The following is a 21,758-nucleotide window of genomic DNA, read 5'->3' as shown; positions in this document are numbered from 1 at the left end:
GTAAATATAATAGTGTCTTTAATAATAAATATGAATATACAATAGTGTAGAAGTATCTTTGATATAAATTAAAAATATATAAATAAGATAAAAAATCAATATGACCAGCAAAAAAGAAGAACTTACATTAAGTCCAAGCACCCAAAGTGTGATTTACACTACTAATGTGATTTACATGCTGGAATGTCAATGTGGAGCTCAATACATAGGGCGAACCTCTAGAAAATTAAAAATTAGGGCCCTTGAACACATAGGAGGTATTAGGAATAACAACCCTAAACATAGCGTGCCTAGACACGCAAACAATTGTAAGGATTTCTCTCTTGAGAATTTTAAAATCTTAGGGATAGATATTGTCACCCCACATTGGCGAGGAGGAAATATCAAAGAAATGTTGGCCAAACGAGAGACTGAATGGATCTATAAGTTCCAGACACATAAAAAAGGGGGACTCAATATGGAACTAGATATTTTAGCATTTATGGATTAATTTATTAATTATTTTATCATACCTCCACTCTATCCCTTATCGTTCATCTCTCATTCATACCATATATTTTAAATAGATTTATATTTTACCTTTTAAAACTTTCTCTCTATTTAGCATAATATTACATTTATATAGATATTATATTTTGTATTGGGGTAATATTTTTACATTTAAAATACATATATTATATATTATAACATTTAATTCTCAACATAGATATAATATTGTAGTCTATATATTATATTTTATCTCAATATAGATCAAAATATAGTAGTTCATTTTATCTTTATATTATATCTCAGCTATTTTTACATATGTATTTATAATACACTGTACTAATTATAATATTTTATTTTATTTTAATATTGCAGTATTCAGCACATATAGATTTGCAATATGTTATACGGATAGAATCACTTCCTTTATCGATGTCACATAAGTAAATTAATATTTAAAATATGATTTTAATTAAAATAAAAAAAAAAAAAAATAAAAAAAAAAAAAAAAAAGATCCTCATTATCTTGATCTCCATAGTCGTATGACACTTCCTCTATTTAACTTTTTCTTTAGCAATTTTATAATATGTTTTATTTCATCTTGATATTTAACATATGATTCATCTGGTCTACCCAATCTCTATTGTAAAAGATAGAACATTTTTTAAGTCATTTAAACACACAAATAAAAAAAAAAAAAAAAAAAAAAAAATTTAGACACTTTATTTTATTTTATTTCATTTTTCACTTTATTCACAAAAAAAGCTTTAAAAACACAGCCACATGTCACAGTAATAATTTAATTTAATAAAATTTAAATAAATCAATATATCACATTCTATGATATTCTTATATGAATAAATTAAATTAATCAATTATCTAAACACAATGTCTTTCGAATAATAGTTATAACTACACGTAGTTTGCACAACACATTCGGCTAAAACGATTTAATATTTATATAGACACTTTAAAAACGGGTTATAACACATCCGGAGTATCTGTTGTTTTCCTTCTGTATCCTTTAAGTCTTCCTTCTGTCCCGTTTTCCTCCGATTTCGGTCTTTTTTGACCGAATTTATGCGGTCGATTTATAACTCACTTACCTGTTAGGTTAATTCTAACCATTTATATTTTTTCATTTCCCATGTGTTGGGAGAATCGCGGTATGATCTCCCTAAAACGAAGGCTGAAATCTCTGGTCGATCTCGGTTTTTAAAAATACAAGAGACGCGATGGTCACCAAAGAGGAGGGACGAGCGGTGCGCGATGACGCACGCAACGTGCAACGGAGCGTGATGACGTATACGGAAACCTAGACTCATACGGAATACAACTACCTTCAAAACGAAAAATACATAAGATATCCATACGTAACAGGACGCGATGACGCACACAATACGCAATTAAACCATTGGACGAGAGAGGGACAACGTGGGACAACACCTACACGGAAATATTTATAAAAACATCACAGAAACAGAAGAAAACTACTTACCGAATTGAGAACACTTCTACTGAAGAAGCCAATTGGCGAAACGCGTTTGGAAGGACTCATTTGAACTTTATTGATTCCAGAACCAGTGGTTTGTTTACATTTACGCACTGATACAGATGGTGGTATAGCATAACTCTTACCAGTATAAAGTGAGCCAGACACAGACAATGGTAGTATAACTCATATCATTATATAGGAAGCCAGACACAGATGGTGGTACAGTATAACTCCCATCTCTCATTATCAATTGTTTGCATTTTGTTCCGCTTTTACTCTCTTTTACATTCACACTCACTCTTACGCACTCTCACTCATGCGCACACTGTCAGGCTTTACTTTCTCACATGCTCACACTCAGTCACACCCTCATTCACTCTTATTCATGCTCTTTCACATTCTCATGCTCTCTCACGCCTCATTCACTCTTATTCATGCTCTTTCACATTCTCATGCTCTCTCAATTCCTTCCAAATCCCTGTCTCTTTTTCCTGCAGTTTCACTTCCTCTTCTGTCTCCTTCTAACCTTTAATATATTGTCTTATTTTGTGTATTAAAGAGAATCTACAGCCATCGTATATACTTTAATGAATATGATAGCATGTCCGCTTTGTGTGGTCCCCTTTGCAAATGCATTTGCCTTTTTCCTGGCAGCCCCCCACCCAGTTCCTAGTCTTGCAGGAGATGAGTTTGGCCAAACACATCTCTTACAGCCTATGCCCATGTGGTATACTTATTATCAGTTTGCTGCGATGGTGCCTCAGCAAGAGTTCCAGGGTGAGACCCACTGTAAGCATGAATAAAGAGTGTTTAGCATTGATTTCAATGGGAGTGTTTTCCTTAAAGCACCAAATTTGTGGTCCAAATATGCATCACTGGCCCGTAAGGAGTAGTCTAATTGTGCGTATTTGGCATCTTTCAGATAAGAAAAGATGCTAGATGTCAAATGCCAGGATGCTTAAGAGGTTCATTCCTCTTTGGGCACCGACATAAAGTTTGTTTGTTTTTGGAGAAAATTTTTTCTTCATATTCAACGAAATTCATCCAACATTTTCATTTTCGGGAATCTCATTTGTTCGTCTGGTTGCCATGTAAACAAGAAATAAACACAATAGGTAAGGATAGTAGGCTAAGGATAGTAGTAGACTGGTAAAATAGTCTTAATTAAATTAAAGATCTTCATTAAATCAAAACTTTAGAGAGTTGTAGACTGCAACTTGTGAGAAATGAGCAGGCTGAGGCCCACCATGTCTCACGCAGAGGAATCTCACTCTGTAAAATGTTCAGATGCAGGCCTCTCTCATCTTTGTAAGTGGGAGAACTTGCACAATTGGTGGCTGACTAAATACTTTTTTGCCCCACTGTATTTTAAATTAAAAAAAATTGCATTTTTTAATACGATTAATCGATTAATCAAAAAAATAATGGACCAACTAATCAGTTATTAAAATAATTGTTAGTCAGGGGCGTACCTAGAGTATTTGGCACCTGGGGCGGATCCTGTATGTGGCACCCCCCCACACTTTAAAATTGCATAGGTTCTACCGTTATATACTGGCGCAGACACTGAAGGTGATACAGCATTACTGTTATCATTACCGTATTGGCTCGGATATAGGCCGCCCCCGTATATAGGCCGCACCCTAAAAGTTTGGTGCTTTTTTAAAGAAAAAGTTTTTTTCTTTAAAAAAGCACCAAAAAAAACATGCTGCCACTCTGTCCCCCCCCGAGATATGCTGCCACTCTCCTCCCTCCCCGAGATATGCTACCACTGTCCTCCTCCCCCCCGAGATATGCTGCCACTGTCCTCCTCCTCCTCCCCCCGAGATACGCTACCACTGTCCTCCCTCCCCGAGATATGCTACCACTGTCCTCCCCCCCCCGAGATATGCTGCCACTGTCCTCCTCTGCCCCCCCTCCTCAACTTACCGGAGCAGACTCCCGGGTGTCTTGCGGGGCCGGCGGGGGACATCTACGCAATACACGTATGCAACTTCCGGTGCCGGTACCGGAAGTTGCATACGCGTATTGCGTAGATTTCCCCCGCCGGCCCCGCAAGACACCCGGGAGTCTGCTCCGGTAAGTCGGGGGTGGGCAGAGGTAAAACGCATCGTGCGGACCGTCCGCACGATGCGCTTAGACAACCTCCCGTGCCGGCACCCCCCCGTGGGAAGTGCTGGCAGGGGAGGCTGTCTGAGCATATCGGGGAGTAGGATGCAGGTCCCCTGCACCGCTGCGGGGGATCTGTATCCTAACCCCGCTGCCTGCCTGGCGCCCGGGACTGCATGTCCCGGGCGTTGGACGCTAGACCCCGAATATAGGCCGCACCCCCACTTTAAAGACTTAAAGTGGGGGAAAAAAGTGCGGCCTATATTCGAGCCAATACGGTATATACTGAGGCAGACATTGACAGTGGTACAGCATAACACTTATCACTATATACTGAGGCAGAAATTGATGGTGGTACAGCATAACACCTATCACTATATACTGAGGCAGACATTGACGGTTGTACAGCATAACACCTACCACTATATACTGAGGCAGACAATGACGGTGGTACAGCATAACACCTATCACTATATACTGTGGCAAACATTGATGTGGTGTAGGCCTACCACTTCATTAGTAGTAGGGATGCACCGAAACGAATTCTGGACTGAAACCGAAAATGCAGCATTTACCTGGCCGAAACCGTATATGACCCCCCCCACACCATAAAAAAATCTAACACTTTTATTTAAAGTAAGTAACACACCAAAATAGGACAAAACAATTAAATAACAATATTAATATATATAATGATTGTTAACAGCAATCACATTCCTATTATGCCCAGGCATACGCAGATTCCAGGATGTACTCGCAGACTTGCATGATAGGAGTATGATTGCCCTATCTAAGTCTTCTCACTCCCTTCTGCCCTATCTACCCCTTCTCACTCTCTTCTCCCTATCTACCCCCTATCCCCCATCTCACTCCCTTCTCCCTATCTACCCCTCCTAACTATCTACCCTCTCCGTCTTTGAAGTTCACTTACCTTTCAGGAGTCCTGCGGTGGGGGTGCAAGGCCACTGTCTCCCAGCTCTGCCACTGTATGGAACAGTATAGAGTGATGGGAGTTATGATGTACTTTAGAGCATAATTTTATAATAGAAAAATACATTGGAAATGGTACAGCATAACACCCATCACTCTCACACACTTATCAATCCACACATATACCAATCCACACATATATCAATCCACTCTCACTGAATGCTTTCCTACCGTTCCTGTTTTCTCCTTACAGCTCCTTTTCCTCCTCTTCTTCAGTTCTTCCTTCTTCTTCCGGTTCAGAGGGCACGGACGGCGGTGGGCGCGGCTTCACTGTTGTGCGCCGGGATCTGACAACAAACCCCGTCGCACAGCACCTGTTGCTGCGCGGATCGCAAGGGAGCGGTATCGGAGGTCTTTAACAGACCTCCGGCTCCCTTCAGTGGTTTTAAGCCGGGTTCAAGGGAGATCCTTGAACCGGCTTAAAATCACTCAAGGGAGCCGGAGGTCTGTTAAAGACCTCCGATATCGATCCCTCGCGAGCCTGCTCCTCCAGCAGCGGAAATTACTGTCCGTCTCCGGAGGGGTGCCGGCAAGTTGGCACCCTCCTGATGAGCGGCACCCGGTGCGGACCACCCCCCCCTTAGGTACGCTACTGTCGTTAGTTGCAGCCCTAATTATGATTGCTGTTATATATATATATATAGTTATTTAATTTTTTGGTTCCCTTTTGATTAATATATGTGTAGGTTTTTTTTTTTTAAAGGTAGGGGGTCATTTTTGGCCAAGTGAATGCTTAATTTTCGGTTCAGAATTTTAATTTCGGTGCATCCCTTTAAACTAAGCCAGACACTGAAGTGGTAGGCCTACACCACATCAATGTTTGGCTTAGTATATAGTGATAGGGGTTATGCTGCATTATTGCCTGGCTCAATGTAAAGTGATGGGTGTTATGCTGTACCCCCATCAATGTCTGCTTCAGTTTATAATGATAACAGTAATGCTGTACCACCATCAATGTATGTGCCAGTATATTATGATAGAAACTATGCAGTTTTAAGGTGTGCGTGTGTGTGGGTTGGTTGTGCCACATACAGGATCCGCCCCTGGGCCAATGTGCTCTTGCACCTCATCAAAAAACTATCCCCATTGTTTCCTCTATAAGTAGAAACACAGACAAGATTTTTGAGGGGAAAATCCACTCATCACTTTGTATAAGAAACGCGGTGTATTTCGTTAAATCATCCTATTACACCAAATCGAACCATTGCATTCCTCCCGAGTCCCGAGCGCCGCTACCAGTTTATGAAGCGCGGAAGTCAAGTGCCGCAGGGGATCACGTGATGACCCCACCGCCGCCCTCCGCCTCGCTGCGTACCCGGCCGTAATTGACGTAGGGAAATCTCATGCGCATGCGCCGCAGGTGATCATAGTGACAGTCTTTCACGGCTTTCCGGACTGAGCACGTAACCGATCGGGAGAAGGGGAACCGCTCGGTAATAGCTTTATACCCACAGCCGTTCGCGAGAGAACATTATCCTGTTGCGTCGCCGAGGTTTTGTCGGGACTGGCCCTCAGTACAGCTGTCAGCCACACGAGCAGTACGGGCAGAGTGTGCCTGTCCTCTGGGTGCAATATGTGTGTATGCAGGGCACAGCATGCAGCCTCTTATTCCCTGTATCATGGCAGAGGGTGTGGGTGAGAGTGTGCTTCTGGTTTATTGCGGTGCTTGGGGATATATACCGTATATATAATTACTATGCTATACTATATACACACAAAGAGCCCAGTGTACAGGTTGCTAGTTCCAATTAATGGAAACTGTCCTCTGCTTATTGGCGAATGAAGCTGTTATTGATCACCTTCCTCTGAGAGCAATAGGTTGCCTGTCTCCTTGGAACACAAACCTCTGCTTTCATAGTCATTCTAGAGTGTGGCATTTTCCCGGTTTGTTTGGGTTGTGTATTGTGTGAACTGGCAGTAGTGTACCTGGACTGTTACATACAATACCGTGTCTCTAGAATATAGCATGACCCTCTTGGCATCTAAACCTGTGCATAAAAAGACTTACAATTTTGAAAACCTTCCCAAAATAACGGAGAACGTATAATTTTGTAGTTACCCTTTTTTGCTTTTTTTTCTTTATAAAAAAAATTGGTGGACCATTTTTCCTAAAAATGTGCTAGAAATCTCCCCAACTCTGTTCCTGGGGTTGTCTGTAATGTGAACAAAAGAAAACCCAGACTTTGAAAATGAAAAGTCAAAGTTTTACCTTATTGAATGAAACACCTTCCGATGCTTCTTGTGGCTCATACGGGTAAAGAGGGAATCTAGAGATTGCTTTGCTTATCTTTGTGCATTATCGTTGTGTTATCGTCCTGACATTTACAACTCTGATTGTAGACGGCAGGACTCTGACATCTAAAACCCATGCAGTGCATTCTGTATGTAACGCTAATCATTTTTGGTTTTATAGGTGAATAAGGAGCAAATTGGAGCATTTGACATAAAACATGAGGATAGCAGGTTTGATTTTTTTTTTTTAAATAATAAATCCTTGTTAAATTGCACCGGGATGTATGTGCGGACCTTTGAATTATCTAACGTTTCTCTGCTGATTATTTTTATGTTGGTGGGGGTTTCGTTTAGACATTTGATATGATCCAGGTATAGAAGGAATCCTTGTTGGCAGTTTTCTGAACCCCTCACAGCAATTCTGCAGTTAGCAAATTGAGCATGTGTTGCAGATATGTTGTGCGTCCTCTACTAAAATGCCAGGGCATTCGGATGTTATGTTGCATAGAATTTGATGTTGGATAGCAACCAGTTGGCCCATCGTTTCTGCCCATTGTTTCTGTTATAATGACTCAAAGCTCAACTGGTTCTCCGTCTTGTCTTATATGTTGAATAACCACAGGCGTGTTCCATTTATCTTTAAATGAACTGTTAACATTGACCACTTCCGCTAGGAACCTGTTCCTCTTTTCTACTGCAGTAAAACTTCATTATGTTATCTCAAAGCCTCTGACCCTTTAGTTTTAGACTAAGCCCCCTTTATAACATGTATCCTTCTTTAAAAGATATTTGGTCTGCTGTTTTTTGGATGACTCATACACGACCACTCGGTTATCAGTAATATACATGTGGACAGAACATTAGGGTTGTGCGTATTTAGGCTCGAAGAAGCCCACTGTGGTGGTGTCCCATCAGACAAATTACTATATTAAAAAAAATGCTTTTTTTGTACTTTCCTGTTCTATTATTAATACTTTTAACTGAATGGGGTACAGTTCATGTATAATATCGTATATATGGAGGTGTGTTGCAAACTTTATATTGTGCTGACACGTTCACGTTTTTTTTTTTTTTTTGCCATTTTAGGTGCAATCAAGTTTGTTGTAGCGCTAGCTGTGTTTTTATTTACATTTTATGTCATATCACAAGTCTTTGAGATAAAAATGGATTCAAGTCTGAGTAACATTTTTGGTAAGTTTTTTTGTTTTTGTTTTTGCATATGTAGTCTTTCTTGGCATGACTTCTCCTTTCCTCCATATGAGTGCTGGCAGGGTATTTCTCTGTCGGGAAAATGATGCAGGCTTCTACTGCTGTATAGCTTAAGCGTTATTATTTAGTGTCTTTGTTACTCTTTATTAGAACTGTTGGAATGTTCTGCGAAGATATCTTGTCATCTTTCTAGATGGCTTGACTGAGATTTAAACTATTTGAAGCTGTGTGTCGTGTTTTGTTTGTTTGCCGTTTACATGCAGAAGGCTGCTCTTAGATACTGCAGGAAACCCAAATTACAGAGGATTTGATTCCCTAGTCTGATAAAACACCTAAAGTAGAGTAAACTAGTGTCATTCAAATAGTGGAAACATTTGCATATGCTTTATGTTAGCAGCTGTTAAACCTAGACAGCAGAAAAGAAACTACACCTAGTGTACCCTTGTTGCTTTTTATGAATATCCAAACTTTCTGGAAATACTTTCTGGAAATGCCCCTTTTGCATGAAAACCATGTTATATATGTGTAATACATATTCTCTCATTTTATTTTTATTTATTTTTTTGTGGGTAAGGCATTTTATTATTTAGATGGGGGAATCTAACAGGAGCAACTTCTAAAACACAATGAATGATCAGCTACATGATGTAATGCAAAGCTTGGTAAGGTTAGCTTTGTATTAAAAAATGTATGTTCAGGGAGGCCAGAGATGTCAGACTCAGTGTGATTGTGTGTGCATATGCATAGTGCTGCAGTCAGTCTGTGAGTGTGTGTGTATATGCATAATGCTCTTAGCCAGTGTGTGCATGTATATAACAGTGTGGTGCTAGTATGTATTGTGTTGCTGATGTTACAGTATGGCATTAGCATGAGTATGTGTATTAGTGTATAGTGTTTGTGAGCATAAGATGTTATGGCAAGGATTGACAAACCCTGAATGCCAGGCTGAGTAATATATGAAAATAAAAACATGGTTGTATAATGTTAACCAGTGTGTGTATTTGTACTAGAGTTGCGGTGCTAGTGTGTAAGATGTGTATGTTACAGTAATGCATTGGCGTGTGTGTGTCAATGTATAGTGTTAGCATGAGTGTAGAATGTTATATTGCCTGTGTGTTATTGTAAGGTGTTAGTGTTTGTGAGATAAGATGTCAGTGTCTGTGATATATAGACGTTTACGTATCCATTAACAGAGCCCAGGCTTATCCCAAAATGCAAGTATCCTAGCAAGCTCACGACACGCAGTATGATCCAACAGTCTGAACGTGTCTTAAGATACCTGTATTTCAGGATAAAATGTTCTGCTTTACATTGTAGTGAGTTGAGTAAAAGTTAGATTTTAATATGATTTTTGTCGTGTCACTAGGGGAGCCCAGTGATATGTTTATATATACCGGTATTTTAGTGCTGCTGTGAAGTGGAAGGCTGCGGCTGATGCCGGGCCACACGGTTTCAACGGTGGTTATGTTGAATTGCTACAAAATATGTAAACTCTATACACTCCTCAAACAACTGACGTTCCTGTTAAATTGATCATTTAAATTATGACCCAAGCTGTTTTGCCTTAGTTATAATTCTGTTTTTCTACTGTATTTTTCCCAGCTCGGACAGTGGACACAGCGCATCCTAGTAAGTACACCTGAAATAATACATTCTCTGCCGTTGACCGAAACAACTTTTCTGGACTGACTGTGTGTGAAGTTGCCTCGATTTGTACCTTTAGCAATGTGTTCTGTTGATTTAACTGGGTGCGGTTAGGGTTACCAATAACCTAGTTGGACCTTGGCTGAATCACGGTGTGCAAATAATACTTTGATAACATCTCTGCACTTGTTTTTTGTCAATTCAATTTTGTATAAAGAATGGTTCAGGCATTCGTTAGTTATTGGAATTAGAAAATCTGTTTCGTTGAACACCTTCCCCAGCTGCCTTTACTAAAACCAGGAACCATATCCAAATCAATGCTGTTATGATATTCATGTGTATTTCTTTATATTTCATGTAGTGGACTTTTAGCTCATGATTTATAATACATTGATTATTGCATGTATTTATGCAGCTACCAAAGCTCCGAGGTACAGATGTGGAATTTTGAAAATATGTCCAGAGAAACACTTTGCTTTCAAGATTTCAAGTGGAGCAGCAAATGTGGTTGGGCCAAAGATTTGTGTAGATGACAATGTGTAAGTACTTAAACCTAACCTCACACCATCCACCGCCTGTACTAATGCATATTATCTATAAAGATTTCTGTCTTCCTTTTGTCCATATGTATGTGCATTATATATGTGCAAAATGTTGTGGTGTTGGTATGTATCTTGACAGGTAAGGACTGTGTCCTTCAGCAGAGCAAGGACACATCCATAAAAGGCTCAGTCAATTTGGCAGTTTGTTTCTTTCTGTTGAAGGTATCCATTGCAAAAATCCATTGCATTTATGGCCCAATGTGCTTAATATTGTTTTTTAACCTGAGGTGCACTAGGGATTCCATGATGGACAGTGATCAGGACATAATTGACAAAGGTCTAGCTGTCCCTATGCATTTACTTTCATGTTTTCTATCCATCTGTTTATCAGGGTGAGAGGAACGGCTAAATCTGTGCACTTAATGCAAGGACATGCGATTTGGAATCCAAGATATTGGATCTAAGAGCAACTGGCAATAATGAGGGATATTGAGGAGAGAAACATAATCCTTACTGAGCAATTACTAGCTGGTGAGGGTAAAGGAGGTTTCTAAAGCACAGGGCTGGGCAAGTTGCAAGAGGGGAAGTAGGGCTAATAGGCTTAGGAAGGCTAGCTCTGGACTGTATGATTTACTCAACCCAACGTTTTTGTCAGTTTGCGCAAGAATGTTGGGAAGATCAGTTTAGATCTGGTATTAGTAGACTGAGTTGCCTAGCGGCCAGGTAAGTAGCTTCTCTAATACAGATGGGGACAAAAAAGCTAGACAGATTGTTCTTGTAAGGGACTTAATTATTAGGAAAGTAGATAATTTGGAGGAGCTTGAAGGAGCTTTTAAACTAGTGTGAGGGACTGAAGATGGTATTTAAGGGGTTGCTAGTGTAGTTTCAGCACAGGGCTTTGGAAAGTTGGGAAAGGAATGGTTGGATCAACATAAACACAGAAAAATAGTAGCTTGAGAGTGATGTGTACAAATGGCAGCCGTTTAGGGATTAAGCTGCCTGCACTTGCTGGATTAGTAATACGTGATAATGTGGATTTAGTGGCGGTTACTGAGACCTGGTATAATGTGCAAAAGTGTTTGGGATTTTTGCATACCAGCATACATGTTATACAGAAAGGAAATATGGCAGAAAAGGAGGAGGGGTTGCCCTTTATGTATATATATAAAAATATATATATATATATATATATATAGTTATGCTAGTTCAAGAAATGACTAAGATCGCAAAGAAAGGTAGATTTATCTCTATGGAGGATTGTTTAATAGAAGGACAAAGGTTGTATTATACAGCACTAAGACTAGGGGTTTTTTTATTTTAGAAAGGCTGATTTCACTAAGACGGGGGTATTTGTAGATGAGTCTCTGATGGTCTGCAAATCTTTAGATGGAGTCCAGGAGAAATGGAGATGCTCTGCTAAATGTAGCAGAACATTGCATTAAACTTAAGTAAGACTGGACATGCCAAAGTACACACTGAGGAGGAAGTTGACAGGTTAACAAAAAAAAAGTTTTTAGATATATTAGTGAAAAAAGAAAACAAACCGGGATTCATTTAATCATAAATATATCCTATGTCTTGGTGTCCTGGCAAAAATTGTTGGCAGATGTATCTTGGCAAGATTAGTTCCAGAAGACAGTAAGTCAAATTAATGGAGACCATGCTAAAAGATAGGATTGTTAAATATCTGAAAGTAAATGTTTTGCATGATCAGAAACTGTACCAGAGATCCTGTCAAACAAATTTTTGACTGGGTTACTAATATAATAGACCAGGGAGTAACTGTTGATAACTCTTATCTAGATTTCAGTAAGGCATTAGACACTGTCCCATGTAGAAGCCTTATAAATTGCAGTCTTTGGGTTTGGATGGTATAGTTGAATGAATAAGGCAATGACTGAGTGATAGGAGGCAGAAGCTTGTATGAATGGTGTATATCCGGAGGAAGGACTTGTTACTAGTGGGGTACCTCAGGGAACAAGTCAAATGACTCGAAAAACCCCAGTCACTATGGCGACTATAAACCTCTACTTGGGACCCAGGCTTTTGCAGGGCTGCCATCATGAATCCTGAGTATTTGGTGCTGTGAGGAAATGTAGCTGCCCTCATTATGGGACCAGACCAAGGACTGAAATGTGTTGGTGTCTACAGGGGTTTTTCCCCGGAGAGGGAAAGGGATATCTCCCTTGCCTTTCTCCTCTCCAACTCCAATACCTCCTCCCCAGTGCCTACTTTTGTTGGATCAAGAGAAGAGTTTCCTGGTGGGAGGGAAATGTTACCCATTAATAGGAAAAATATGACCATGGTAGTAGTATCTAACAGACCATCATGTACCAGTAAACTAAAGTTCTCATGTTGCACAATAGTTGTGGTGCAAAGATTAGCCACAACTACCCGAGTCTACAATTCCTATGGCCAGTAACGGCTGAATGAATATCATTGAAGCTGCAATCAACAGCTAAAAAGTTAGTGTGTAGTGTAGGCAACCCATCTATAGTTATAATTCTCATGAAGTTCAGCCAGCAGTATGGCTGGCTGAAAATTATTGTAGATGCGGTCCACTAAAGTTGATGTTTGTACTGTAGACTTGGTGTAGTCCCCCAAAGCCCCATCTACATTTAATAGCTACTATCCCCATAATGATAAAAAAGAGGGTAGTAAAAATAAATACAAGGCTTGTAAACAAAATAGGACACTTTGATTGCAAATGTTAAAATAATTAAAAAGTGCTATTACAGTTCTCATGATGAGCCAACCTAATGGATGTGCATTCCACAACAGCTACAGTACCAATCAATAATATAAAGTGTAAAGTGTACCAAAGGTAAAAAAAAATCTGTACAAGGGAGTATTTTTGCATTGATTTACTGCTAGAGGTAATTGAAGAAAAAAAATCATATGGTTAAGTTAAACATTAATTAAAATCCACAAGAGTTTTCAGCAGCTATAATAATAATAATCTTAATACCACTGCTCCCAATGGATTTCAGATACATATATTGATATTTTTTCTAACTGTAACCCCCATTACATGGGTTTATGAAAGGAGGAACAATTAAATATAGGAATTGGTAAGAAAGTGGCAGTTCCATTTTAGAACACTGGGACAGCTAGATGCCAATTTTAGTGCACATGAGTGCTGCAGTTGCGCAGCTAGACAGCCCTGCCAAGATGAATCTGTTTTATTTGTGACTGCAGCCATCCAATTAAACATGTGCATAGGACTATGGATGCAGGATAGACTTAAGTGCACCATCTAGTGGTAAACTGCACTATCGAGACTCTGCGGTGTCATAGATTGCAGAATTTGGTCGATGGAATGTAGTATTCGGTGTTGTCTGTTATTTTTTTGATTTGCTACTTTATTAGGTTAAACAAAAAAGTTTCCTCCATCCTTTTACAGGTTAATGAGTGGCGTGAAAAACAATGTGGGCCGTGGCATAAACACTGCTTTAGTAAATGGTAAGCCGAAACTGTGTTCAGTTTACGTAAACTTTTTTTTTTCCTTTGTGTGTGCGCGATGGCAAAGAGTATAGTAACAAAAGCAAAATTAAAAGATAAACATATCAGTCGCTATTGATTAACCCTCTTTAATATAGGGATTTATATCATGTATTCGTTTACGAGAATTTAATTTCCTAAATTCCTTTAATTCGGTCTCCTGTGTTGTCATCTAAAACATCATAAAACTCACAATAATGTATTTTTATTTAGTTAATTGCATGCATCAAAGATGAACGCCATGTGTTACAAATGTAAGATTTCTTTCTGTTTCTTTTTTTGTGTATTATATAAATAACATCTGTGTCTATCTTCAATTCTAGGGAAAACTGGAGAGTTGATAGAAACAAAATACTATGACTTATGGGGAGGTGGTAAGTAAGAAAGGAAAAACTCTTGCTTGGTGCAAAATGATTAACTTAACAGTATACATTTTATCTAAGGGTAAATGGAACCTATAATGCAAGTGCAGTGGCTGTAACTGAAGAGAGGACCTCTGAGGTCTTAAATTCTCCACTGGCTCTCTGGATCAGTGCAGCAGAAATCAGCTGAATGGATTTTTTAAAATTATTGTAGCTGTTTTTTTTTATTATTATTATTTATTTATTTTTTTACAAAATCATACATATTTCTACCTACTTGCCTCTACAAGTACTTTTGCATTAAAGACTGCAGAAACAATTTGTCCGGTCTGAGACTTGAAGCACTTTGCACTGATGCTGATAGAAACATGTAGATGGTTAAAGATGTTCATTGATGAAGGTTAATCTATACCTGCCCCGTTGTTGCCACACATGTTGCTACATATTTAACTTAAATTAGATCACCATGGTAAATGTGTTTTTAATTATAGATGTTGCACCTTTTATTGACTTTGTTAAGAAAATTCCTGACGGAACCGTAGTTTTAATGGCAACTTACGATGACGGAGCAACAAAGTAAGTGAATTATTTAAATTTGTTTTCTAATCTGCAAACTGCTTTGTTTCATATTAGAAGGCATGTGTTGCAGCTGCTAACAATTTTATTTTCACATTTACAGGCTTAATGATGAAGCACGGAAGCTAATTTCTGAACTTGGCAGTACATCAATCAATTCTTTAGCGTTTAGAGACAACTGGGTTTTTGTTGGAGGGAAAGGCATTAAGACGAAAAGTCCGTTTGAGCAGGTACTTTTTATGTCGCATGTAAGCTTAAGGGGTTTGCATAGTTCCCTTATTGTAAGGCATTCCAGATTTCTTTATACTGATCTTGAACACTGTTTATTTTAGACCATAGGTTGCTTGGATGGAGGGTAGAATGAATCTAATGTTTGCTTCTGAAAAGTTGTCCTCCCGATAGCTTACCTTATTAATTTCCAGGCATGTACATGCAAGAACATGTCTATTTGTATCAGTTAACCACATAACAACAGATGACATGCCTGACACATGACAGAAAACCATAGTTAAGGACATGCCACATCATAGGTTTGACCGAGCATAGAAAATGATCAACAATCGGTTTTATTTGCTCAGAAAAAATCAGAGGCCCGTATTATTGCTCCGGAGCATGTTCACAAACCCCATAGTGAGAAGAATCCTGCCTCTCACAAGATGGCGTGCCCAGTAAAAAGATAACCCCCCCCCGGAAACTTTTTTTTAGTGACTGCAGCCAACAATGCAGGTCAATGAAAGTTATAAAATTGTTGTATCTTCCCAAAAAATCATAGCATGGAAAGTGTTAAAATACCAGCGTTTGAAATACCCTGAGATCTCTAGTTTTCAAATATATATGGTTTGGGGGCATATTAAATTGTCTGGTTTCAAATAGGACATGGGGGCAGGATGACCATATGTCAAAATTCCAAATTGAAATACACAATGATCAAATGTGATCTTTTAGCCCCAAAACAATCCTACAAGCCTATGCACTGTACTCAAGAGATGTTGTTCAACACAGATTGGGGTGTTATTTTGAAGTGGCATATACCAAGAGCTGTAAATCCATAACTGATTATTTTTGAAGACTAGACACCACAGGATATTTAAAATGCGGATATACCGTATTGGCTCAATTATAGGCCGCACCCTTAAAGTTTGGTGCTATTTTTTAAAAATATATATTTTTAAAGAAAAAATACACAGTGGAATGGTAAAACAGTATTTTATCTAATGCACAGGCATACATGTATTTTAATTTTTTTGGTATCTATTATACAGTTTGCCAGCATATGTTATATACAAACAGAAAACCAAATAGCCATTTTAAGGTCCACCACCTTAACTCATAATGATCCTTACTTATAGATATTCCCCTGTGCCCCCTGATATGCCACTCTGTCCCCTCAGATATGCTTTATAACCCCTGATATGCCACTCTGCCCCCCAGATATGCTTTGTAACCCCTCATATACTCCACCATAGAACCCCTGGCGGAAGTGCCGTGAGCGGAGGTTGTCTACGCGCATTGCCACGAACAGTGAACGTCTGCGCGAAACGTGAAGACAACCTCCTCTGCCAGCACTTCCTCCGGGGTTCTATGGTGGAGCACCGGAAGGTTATATCATGCTGTTGCTCCACCATAGAAGCCCCACGCACTGCGGGGATCTGGATCCCAACCCTGCTGCTTGCCTGCAGCAGGGCTAAATGAAAAAGAAAAAACACCCGCCCAGCTCCCGGGAACTGCATGTACCGGGCGTCGACCGTTACGAACTGCGCATCCCTGCGCTAAACCCCTAATATAGGCTGCACCCCCACTTTAAAGATCTAAAGTGGGGGGGGGGTGCGGCCTATATTCGGGCCAATATGGTATTAACAATTTCCGTGCACTAATGCTACCACCAGCCTTTGTCAAAGTTTGTGGTAGTTTTTCCTTTTCTCAACAGCTGTATGGAAAGTGTTAAAATACTAGCATTTGAAATGCACTGGGATGACTAGTTTTCAGAGATATATGGTTTGATGGAGGTAAATTGAATTGGTTCCAAGTAGGACATGGGCGCAAGATGACCAGATTTGGAAAAATGGTTATGAAATAGCAATATTCTGCTTGTATTTATTGCCTTATAACTTATAACAAAAAAAGAAAAAAACCTTGAATATTTCTAAACTCTGGACAACTATTCAAATCTATGTAGCAGGTTTTTCCATTAGCTTGTATAGATTTATTTTAAAAAATTCCAATAAAAGTCAATTTGTTTTTTTTAATTCTTCACCATAATTTTATTATTTGTCTTATAATAAGATGATACAATGGAAATAACGGTATCTAAAGAAAGTCTTTCTTGTCCTGAAAAACACCCAATATATAATGTGTGGGTACACTAAATGAAAAAAGACAATTACCGCTAAACACAGCAGGAGTGTTAAAACAGCCTTGGGCACAAAGTGTACAAAATGTAAGAAATGGCTCTGTCCTTAAGGGGTTAATAACATCTAGAACAAAATGTTATTGACAGAAACTAAAACACCCTTAGGATATAAAAAATAATTCTGTTTGAAGAGGGACCGCACCTACACAGCTTTTAGCATTATTAAATTAGAGGTAGAGACCAAATTGATATTTTTAACCATTCAGGAAATTTCTGAAAAGTTACAATATTTCACAAAATTACGTTTTTTCTGGATGTAACTGTATGCAGAAATTCAGCACCGCCGTGATATTGTCAGTAGTTATAGGTTGTTAGTGCAAGTTACACAATCTTAGCAACCATCAACCAGTGACAAAAAGGCCACATTTCATGAGTCTGGATTTAAAAGCGATAGTAAAAGCATTCTATTATAGGACTGGGTTGGCAGATTGCTTCTTAGTTCTTTAAATGCATGGCTACAAAACACAATTGCAAACATTAAGCTGAATGTTATCGCACCGCCTACTTTTTTATATTTGTTGTTGGACCTGCATGGTCTTGTCAATTATATAATACTTAACAATAACCATCTTTGTTTTCAGCATATAAAGAATAACAAAGATACAAACAAATATGAAGGCTGGCCGGAAGTGGTTGAAATGGAAGGTTGCATCCCTCAGAAACAGGATTAAGAAATGGTTTTGGACTCGAATTGGATTATGGAAGGACAAATTGTCATCCCCTGTAAATATGCTAAAGGACTTCATCCATCATTGTTGATGTGAGCATGAGCCTAAACTCAAGAGTATGAGATTTATTTATTGCTAACACAAATAGGTATTTTTGTACAGAATTTTGAAGGAAACAACATAAAATATTTTCTGGGACCCATGTTATTCTCAAACCCTGGTGCCTCTTATTTTTGTTGACAACCAGTTTACCAAAATGGTTGCACACCATGGCATGTAACAAGGGTTCTGTTTTACTTTTTATTATTCTAAGGAATCCAGCCCTTTTGTTTTATTTTTTATTTCGTTCCACCAAAGATTTGCAAAAGGTTTTGTTTTTTCACTGAAGACTGTTGATATGACAGAAGATGCTATTTTGCATCATATTTTTAATAAATAATCCTACAGAACCAGGCATATATATTATAAACTTCTGTTAATTCCATGCTTGTTTATTTTTGTTTGTCTTGAGTTGGGGTGCATTTTTGAGAAATGCTTTATTATAGATTGTGGTTAGTTTGTTTTTGTTTTTTTGTATTAGTCTTAATTTTACTGACCAGGTAGAACAGTCTACCAATGATGATTATACTAGACGAAGCTTTCCACAACAATTAACTGTTCACTTTGTCTCAAATAACATGTTTTTATAATATGCATAGTATCCTTAATGGACATTCATAGAGTTGATGTACAAGTTCTTTTCATGATTAGTTGCAGAGCGCAATCACATGAAAATGTGTGTGTGTGTTTAAATTAACGTCGACACAAATATAAATTTCATACCGCAAAGCAAAAAACACCATCATAGCATTCTATTAGCTGGTGATTAAAGAGAGCAATAGGCTATATGTACTTTTATTATATAAAATTATTCAGAAACAAGTAGGGGTAACCAGCATATGGGTATCATAGTGTACAGTAACTGAATTATGAGTCGCTTAATATCCATTTCAACAGCAGTTGTATTGATAAAGTCCCTTTTATATTTACCATAAATAATCAATTTAGTATATCTCGTGCTTGAAGTATTATTTTTAATTTAGAAAAATAGACAAGCATTTAGATTACTGTTCTTCACAATGTACATTTTAGGTTCATAAAGCGAATTCACCTATAAAGGTTGATTACCCAGCTACTTCATAGGTTTATATCAAAATAATGAATTTGCATGATTTTGTACTAATACACATTGCATGGGGTTGCCTAGATGGTAACCATTCCAGTCACCAGGCTCCACGTTTTTTTCAGATGGGATTGTATGCCCTCTTGTGGTCTTGTCTTGTATCTTGAATGTTTTTCATAACAATATTTAACTTATGTTTTTTTTTAAAAATGTAATTTGTACCAGTTAGGAGGTTTACAGTTATTAGAATAACGACTGTTTGAGCTAATGAAACTAAAGGTAATGCACATTGCAGGTATTTGGGAGTTAGATGGAAAGCGAATATAGCATTTTACAAAAATTGTACATAGCAGTTTGGCCTGAATGCGGTGTTCCTAGCGGTTTGACACCTTTTTATATTGGCATCTGCTTGAAAACTAAAATGGTCTGCACTATGATTTAGAAGCCATTTTCTTTGGAATGAAGAATAAAAGTAGTAAACATTACTGAAATTCTGCCTTTTTGTTTCATTTTCTGGGGGAGGTGAAATACCACAATTACATAATTGTCTCATGACAGCCAGGGTGAGAGCTACACTAAAACAGTGCCAATTTGTTTTGGTGCTATAGTAGAAGGTTCCTAAAGTGACACTTTGACTAGATCTACAAACACAAAAAAAGGAAAGCCACACCACATGGAGTAAAAGTCTAGCTGTTTATCCTGTTTGTGAAGTGTTGGAATTTGTGTTTTCTTAATACGTCTTATTATTAATATTGTTCATGCCAACAGCACAGACAATGAACCTAACATGTCTTGCTTCTCTGTCTGAAACAAATTGATGTTGATTACCCTGTGACTTTTCAATGTGTATTAGAAAGTCGACAGTAGATGGCTCTCTAAGACTGTGTTACTAAACAGTGCGTATGGCTTCCAAAATGTTTGGATGTGAAAATAAATGGAGTCTAAAGCGAAGGTGATATTAGACCAATATAGAAAAATGTAGGAGGCAGGTAAGCTTTTGGGACCTCAAAGGTATCTATTTTTTTTTTAATTGATGGGATCCTCGTTCTGATGTTCCTTAAGCTTTTTCTTAATTGAGCTAAATGCCACAATTCCCTATTTCCTGTGACACTCTGAAACACTATGACCACATTCCAGGAAACTACCCTGTAATAAGATTTTCTTTTTGTTTAATGTGGATGTAATACCTACTCTGGTGAATTAAACACTTTTATAATGTATTATAACATTAGGATCATTGTCCCTCATACTTCTGAATGCCCTAAATAAAATGTCACCTTTCACATTTTGTCAAGGAATGCTTCATTCTAGCTATAGTAATTCATATGACATAATTCAAGTAACGCTTCCGATAATTTTGGTAAGTGGCCCTTCTATCTTGTGGCCAAGAAAGGTACAGAGTAACTTGCACAGTGGGCTGGACCCCTAGGTGCATACACACAAAAATCTTCTCAAGGTGGTTTGCTCTTTTTCTGTTCCTTTGCATTGACAGCTGTCCCACTTGTACTGCTGAGCTACAGTGCTGGATATTGTGCCTAATGGATAACCCACCTCTGAATCTGCATATCAGTTTTACTGGAGGTTATGTATCAGACTTTGAACCCCGATCTCTCTAAAAAAAAAAAAAAAAAAAAAAAAAAAAATCTTAACGCTACAACTTTGCTCATTGCCACTAATTGTGTATTACAGTACATACTCTTCTTGGTGGCAAGTTATTTTATGGTATTGCTATGTATTGGCAAGGATTATTACAATAACCCCACTTGCCCTATGCAGTTTATTGCAAAGCTGTCCTTTTACCACTTAATGGTAAGCAAATGCATATCTCATGATTGATTATCTTGTATTAGTTATACTGCAGACACTGTAAGTCATCTTTATTTTTGTTTTTAATATAAATGTTATCTGCATAGTATGTTCTTCTCCAGTAGGACTATATTGAACAAGTAGGGAGTTGAGGCAATGTAGCACCTGATAGAGGCAGATTCTGAGGACGAAGATAAAATAGTGGATTCTACATGTCTTCTATGAAAGACAAATAAGCAGTGCAAACATTTTAATGGCTGAAACCCAGCGACAATCATGTTCCCAAAGAGCTACATGTTATCTGCCCATGTACTGAGGTAGTGTTGTCCAACTTCTTAACATGGAGGGCCTTGTTATATGGGGACTATGGTATTGGGGCTCTAGGGATTATTAGACTTCAGACAAAATGGAGCCATTAAAAAGCCACGTGTAAGATTGTCCTCTTGTTTATAATGTATATAGATTGTAAGCTCGTTTGAGCAGGGCCCTCCGAGATCATGATGGTCGGTATGCCAAAAAGAGGCCAAAAAGGTGAAAACATTACAATAAACTTAAATTCGAGACT

General features: G+C 38.3%; 1 protein-coding gene across 2 annotated transcripts; it reads left to right on the top strand.

Moving 5' to 3' along the window:
- The first annotated feature begins 6,413 nt into the window (after positions 1-6,413).
- Positions 6,414-19,878, top strand: FAM3C (FAM3 metabolism regulating signaling molecule C). 2 transcript variants are annotated; one of them, XM_053463116.1, is made up of 10 exons: positions 6,414-6,484; positions 7,495-7,544; positions 8,400-8,504; positions 10,125-10,151; positions 10,582-10,705; positions 14,112-14,170; positions 14,533-14,583; positions 15,063-15,147; positions 15,251-15,377; positions 18,139-19,878. In XM_053463116.1, the coding sequence occupies exons 2-10, from the start codon at positions 7,532-7,534 to the stop codon at positions 18,226-18,228; spliced, it is 681 nt and encodes a 226-aa protein (XP_053319091.1). In that variant the 5' UTR covers positions 6,414-6,484; positions 7,495-7,531; the 3' UTR covers positions 18,229-19,878. The 2 variants fall into 2 exon arrangements, with proteins under 2 accessions (XP_053319091.1, XP_053319092.1); XM_053463117.1 differs by having other exon boundaries at positions 6,482-6,514.
- Positions 19,879-21,758: the final 1,880 nt, after the last annotated feature.

The sequence above is a fragment of the Spea bombifrons genome, chromosome 4, assembly GCF_027358695.1.
Source record: "Spea bombifrons isolate aSpeBom1 chromosome 4, aSpeBom1.2.pri, whole genome shotgun sequence".
NCBI classification, from domain to species: Eukaryota; Metazoa; Chordata; class Amphibia; order Anura; family Pelobatidae; genus Spea; species Spea bombifrons.
This window is presented reverse-complemented; position numbering and strand designations above follow the sequence as displayed.